Genomic DNA, 6,294 nt, shown 5'->3' on the forward strand with positions numbered 1-6,294 from the left:
ATCCCATTGTGTATATGAACAGAATCAACTGATACCTGCAACCGCTTCACATATTCTCTAAATAGGCGCCGGATTCTCCAGTGTATGGGAAGAACTGGAAATTGAGTTCAAGAAAAGTAAATGATCGCTGTGGGTCTATGGTTAAAAGTGCAACTTCACTAATGAAACTAAAGAGAACACCCTTGTTTTTTGTTAAAAAAAATAATAATCAGCAAATCATTTGCATTGATAAATACTCTGTAATCTAATTAAAAATACCTTAACTGCAATTTTTATTTCGTTTCAACACTGAGGATAATTTATGAAATCAGGACCTGCTGTACTAAGTGTCGCACAAAACAGGGATTAATAAATAACATTCACTGGTTTTCTCCTGTATAGTTAGACTGGGCAACATATATGGAGGTAGAATTGTGTGTATGTGTGTGGGTGTGAGAATGTGTGTATTATATGTGAGATTTGTGCAAGGACTCAGAAAAGGAAGGCAGCTAATTCGTTTTGGTGAATTTTATTCAAAATAATATTTTGGTAAATAATATTCAAAAAAATACTGATTTCTATTTTTAAACTAATTACTATAAATATAACTTATATATAAGTTATATATACACACACACACACACACACACACACATACATACAGCTACTATCTGATCAACAAATTATAGTATATTACAATCCCATTTTACACTGCATGTGACAAATATAACTAAAGTTGGACAGGAGAGAGAGGATGTTAATGGGTATGTATATTGTTTGCAAGTTATTTGAGCTGCAAAATATAATGAATAGAAGGGTGGTTACTATCAGACTGCAAACTCTTCTTTTTGTCAATAAAAAGATCATTCTTTTCACAATATTTCTCAGAGGAAGTAGAAAAAAAAGGCAGAGAGAGAAAGCAGCATCATTAGGAGCTAAAAGGCAACACAACAGAAATGAGAAGCCTAATGATGTCCCTAAATGAAGGGGGAAACGTTGCTCAGTTCATTTTATTAATCAGACTGTCAATTTCACCCCAGAGGCCGAGCCCCTGAGCGATTGGAGCTGAGCTGAAGCTGGAGGGGAGAGAGAGCGTCCAGTCCATTCGTTGTGTGTCTCTCTACCTGGCCCTATTTGTCTGCCAGGAATCCGCCTTCATTAGCCACTGACAGGAGCCTCTATTTATTTGCTTATAAAACTGTTACAATAAATGATTATTCAAACAGCGTCATTCAGACCTTAATGACGAGCCCCAGTTTTTGATGAATGACACTGCTGCCTGGGAGGATGTATGGGTCATTTTGACCAGTCATTCCATCGCTTTGGCATCCCACAATTTCTACGCAACGATCAAGGAAGGGTGGGAAAAAAAAGTCCACCCTACAGATAATAGTGGGAGACAGTGGCAGGCTGACAGCGAGCTGGTCCTGCTGCAAATAATCATCATCTCTATCTACAGCACCAGCAGCCTCTGCACTTTTTTTTCAGTTTTTTTTTCTCTCGCTCTCTCTCTCTCCAAAGCTGAGATGATGGAAAGGATAAGAAAGGAGATGATTCTCATGGAGAGAGGCTTGCACAGCCCAGGATCAGGCAAGAGACTTCCCACTGTATCCGACCCAGCTGGGCATGCAGTGTTAGAGGCCCTGGAACATGCTCACCACGCTGGGCGCCTCAGTCCCAGGATCACCTCCTCCTCTATGCACGGACCCATAGGGGAACACCCCAGTAAGGGCAAGTTTGAGATCGACTCTCTCTTCGGCATCTCTCACTCAGCGGGGGAAAGTAACGGGAACACTGATATCTCCGGGGCTGACAGGGGCAAGAAGCTCAGTCAATATTCCGAAGTTTCCAAAGAGGCAGATATGAGCAGTGATGTGGAGGTGGGCTGCGCAGGGATGCGCTCCCCCAGCAGTATCAATGGCAGCCAACTCAAGGAAAGCAGCAAAGGTAAGTTCCCTACTGGGGCCGCTCACCCCTGCCCTGTCTGCTGCTGCTGGCCCAGCTCTAGTGTTGCCCGCCTGGCTGCAAGGAAAGCAAACACTTCCTGCTGGAACCCGGCTCCAATTCCTGCTCCTTCCTGTACATCATACACTGTTACTCCTTACCTGAAACTAGTTTCCCAGCCATATTGTTTTAACGATATTTTTATGTTTTCTAAAAAAACAAAAACAAAAAAAACCATTTTTTAAAAAACTTCTATTTTCGATTATAAAATTCAAGAAATGGGCACATTAGAATATTTACCAGTTTCTATAAAGGGAGTTAATACTGATCACTTGGGTGTCTGAGTGTTAGTTAATAATGTTAAAGAACAACCATTGTCCAATACAGAATAGTAAAGAATATGCATGTAAATATATATATATATATATATATATATATATATATATATATATATATATATATATATATATATATATATATATATATATATTGTTTACATTTATCTTCTAAATATGACATTTGGCCACCATTAATATGTACATGGGCAAAGCATTAGATCTATTTTATTTCTGAAAATATAAAAAAAAATGTTATAAATATTATTCTACACTTTATAGATGCCCAGATAGATAGATGATAGATAGATAGATAGATATTAAATAGATAGATATTAAATAGATAGATATTAAATAGATAGATATTAAATAGATAGATAGATAGATAGATAGATAGATAGATAGATAGATAGATAGATAGATAGATATTAAATAGATAGATAGATAGATAGATAGATAGATAATAGATAGATAGATAGATAGATAGATAGATAGATAGATAGATAGATAGATGATAGATAGATAAGTAAAAGCCATATTTAACCTTTAAGGTAAAACAATTTATTTAGAGATTCAGAGAAAAATATTCAATAATATCAGAGCTAGTGGATGAATGTCATTTGCAGTAGAATATGAAGAAGTACAAATCAGTTGTGGTTTGCTCATGTTTACATCCTGAGTACAAGAACTTTAGGGCAGAGCTTTCTTTGGCAGGGGGAATAACATATGAAACAATTTTCTATATTGCCCACACAGATATTATGTAGAAATGAATGTGTAATGGAAGGGTGTTTATTATATCATTATAGGAATTTGTGGCAGGATCTGTATGAGTGTATAACTGCAAATCGACTAACTTATAGTCCAGTACAATATTTAGATAAAAAGATCCCACGCTTAGTTCCCAAAGGAATTGATGTGAAATGCTGTATAACTATAACAATGAGCCCAAAGCTGAATGCACTGTATATTATATTGTAGGGATAATAAGCGCAGTCCCTGGAGGGATCCTTGTGCTTGAGTCGCCCAATGTATTGTGTGATTCATACGTTTCTCCCGTTTATGTGTTTATAGACAGTGGATCATCCGTGGCCAGCACCACCGGCTGCTCTACACCGTCCGGATTAAGTAACCTCAATGGGCTCAATCCAGTTGGGAGCTCTAGCTCCGCGGCAGATCAAGTGCGCCGGTACCGAACAGCTTTTACCCGGGAGCAGATAGGGCGCCTAGAGAAAGAGTTCTACCGGGAGAATTACGTGTCTCGGCCCAGAAGATGCGAATTGGCCGCTTCTCTAAACCTCCCGGAGACCACCATCAAGGTAAGACAATCATTCATTACCTATAACCCACATCCCCCGACTCTCGGGGTCGGCGAGGCCCATGAAAGCTACAAGATTCCTTCCTATACTAGAGATCCACAAAATAAAAAAAAAAATGAAATACTGAAACCCATTAAACAGAAAAGTCTCAAAAGTGAACGGGCCAGTACGAATGAGCTCATATCCCAGGGGTAAAGGAATAACAACCATTCAGAAATGGTTCAATAAATATTGGAAAAACGTTGCACCCAAGGAAAATAGACTTTAAATCTTCCGAACAGTTACATTCAAGCCACAATTTATGATTCTTGGGAAATCCGGTTTTATGAATATTTGTAATATTTTTAGATTGCCACAGGCTGAACATATACCTAATGTAAATATTCACAGAAGGAAGGGGGGGGGGTTGATAAATCAGTATTAAACCTGATCATTTTTTTAACTGCTACATCGGTCTATTTATTAAGATTTTTTTAGTTAATCTAGAACTATAAAGCGGCCCTTTCCTTGAATCCCTTAAATCTAAAGCCCAAACTATATGACTGTAAAGGAATATCACTTATTTATATCAGGGTAATAATTCGCTCCCTTATGTTCTTATATCGCTTGTTAATTCAGCGCTGAATCGTGTCACTACTGATGCCTAAATAGATAATTGACAGATACATACATATTTATTATTGAGTACAACAGTTTCAATTATTTCCATTCAAGGAGCACACTAACAAAGGAAAAGTATTCCTCCATGCCAAACCACAAAAAAAGCTGCACAAAATGAGGTTTAAGTTATTTTTGGCGTTTGCATTGAAATTCTCCTACACCTTTATTCTGCTGGTTAATTAAAGGCAAACTGTGCACATGGAAGTATATTTCACACGCATTTAGAACTGGATTTAAAACAGGCATTGTAAATCGTAATACTTTTTGTTTCTGTTGATCACAATTGCAATATGAAAGCCAGATGACTAAACTAGGGATCAATATGTCGGTGCAGATCAAATATTTAATTGGCCACTTATTCAATACAAAAGGCCCATCGTATATTGAAAAAAGCTGATTTTTGGGAGCTGATGTCCAATACATTGTAACTTGCATATCAAAAATTTGTATTGATATTGTTACAAACGTGTTCCAGTGTATCTTTTATAAGAAGCAACAACAGCTGGGGCAAAACGTGTATCTGGGTGGTACTAGGTCTGATAACATTCAGTTTGGGTCAATGTGTGTTTGTGTCGGTTCGAGTCACTTGTTAGGAACTAAAGACAATATAAGGAAGCAAGTTGCTCCTGCAAATTGGAAAGATAATTTATATTTTTATGACATCTACTGACAAATACCACGGGTATGATAACATTCCCCACTAAGAGATTCTGCAGCAGCTGATGTACATAACTTCGGCTTGATATCTAAAGAAGTTCAAATAATCTCCTGTAAAAGGGAAGAAAGATCCTCAAAAAATAAACAGTAATCCCCAGTATTGTATCTGCTATGATCTCAGTAAATAAAGGGATCTTCCCATCAGCTGCAACTTCCAGCATCCCGAAAGCTTTATGGTGGAAGTTGTAGTCCTGTTGTTTCGGATCGGAGCAGCATGTTGCCACTTGTAGAGCAGCTAATGTGTGACTTGCCATTCTCTGCCCTAGGTCTGGTTCCAGAACCGGCGCATGAAGGACAAGAGGCAGCGACTGGCCATGTCGTGGCCTCACCCAGCAGACCCGAGCTTCTACACTTACATGATGACCCACGCTGCGGCCACCGGGAGCCTGCCTTACCCCTTCCATTCCCATGTGCCCTTGCACTACTATCCCCACGTTGGGGTGACTGCGGCTGCGGCAGCTGCTGCAGCCTCCGGTGCTGCTGCTGCGGCCGCTTCCCCTTTTGCTACCTCCATCCGCCCTCTGGACACTTTCCGTGCCCTCTCCCACCCTTACTCCCGACCGGAACTTCTGTGCAGTTTCAGACACCCAGGTCTCTACCAATCCCCGGCTGGGATCAACAGCACCGCGGCAGCTGCAGCAGCTGCGGCGGCCGCAGCAGCAGCCTCAGCACCGGGCGCTTCTCCTTGCTCCTGCCTCAGTTGTCATAGCAACCAGACGGCTTCAGCCTTGGGCGCAGCCAGCAGGGGGTCGGATTTCACTTGCACTGCGGCCTCCCAAAGATCAGAGAGCAGCTTCCTCCCTTACTCAGCAGCAGTACTCAGCAAAACGTCAGTGTCTCCTCCGGATCAAAGAGAGGATACCCCCCTTACAAGATAACTGAGCCCTAAAGGGCACCCCCTCTCTGTACTGATCCATTCCAAGCAGAGAGGACTGGACAGGTCATACCCAAGCACCTGCAGACAAGGGGGACTTTTTCTACTGACCCCTACACCCCACTAATTGTATTTAGACATCAAACACCAAATCATCTTCTACCAGCTGGGCAACAACCTCTCGCCCAAGAGCCCCTGGCAAGGAAAGGACCAAGCCCTTTGCTAGTGAGAAGTGAATTTGCAGTGCAAGACTTGGCACACTGTGGTTTCTTTTGGTTTACACGATGTTCAATCCATTGGTTTGATTATGATTTACTTGCTATAAAATACATGTTGTATAGGTTGCCTTATTCTGTAGGCTGATGACATTTTGCTATGCCCATTCAGATCCACCTTTATCCCATTTACTGTATCTGGAAATACTTGAAAGCTGAGATGGGGGGCTGTCTGGCAGATAGAAATGGCT

At 40.6% G+C, this 6,294-nt stretch overlaps 1 protein-coding gene across 1 annotated transcript in view; it reads left to right on the forward strand.

Annotated features, from left to right (window-relative positions):
- The first annotated feature begins 644 nt into the window (after positions 1–644).
- The window catches only part of LOC108701384 (homeobox even-skipped homolog protein 2), a 7,541-nt gene continuing 1,891 nt past the window's right edge, over positions 645–6,294 (forward strand). Inside the window, 4 exon segments of the mRNA XM_018235935.2 lie at positions 645–1,335; positions 1,337–1,926; positions 3,333–3,577; positions 5,221–6,294. The exon segment at positions 5,221–6,294 is cut by the window's right edge and continues 1,891 nt beyond it. Coding sequence (XP_018091424.2) covers positions 1,271–1,335; positions 1,337–1,926; positions 3,333–3,577; positions 5,221–5,832 — 1,512 coding nt within the window. The 5' untranslated portion in view covers positions 645–1,270 and the 3' untranslated portion in view covers positions 5,833–6,294.

The sequence above is a fragment of the Xenopus laevis genome, chromosome 9_10L (assembly GCF_017654675.1).
Source record: "Xenopus laevis strain J_2021 chromosome 9_10L, Xenopus_laevis_v10.1, whole genome shotgun sequence".
In the NCBI taxonomy this organism is placed as follows: domain Eukaryota; kingdom Metazoa; phylum Chordata; class Amphibia; order Anura; family Pipidae; genus Xenopus; species Xenopus laevis.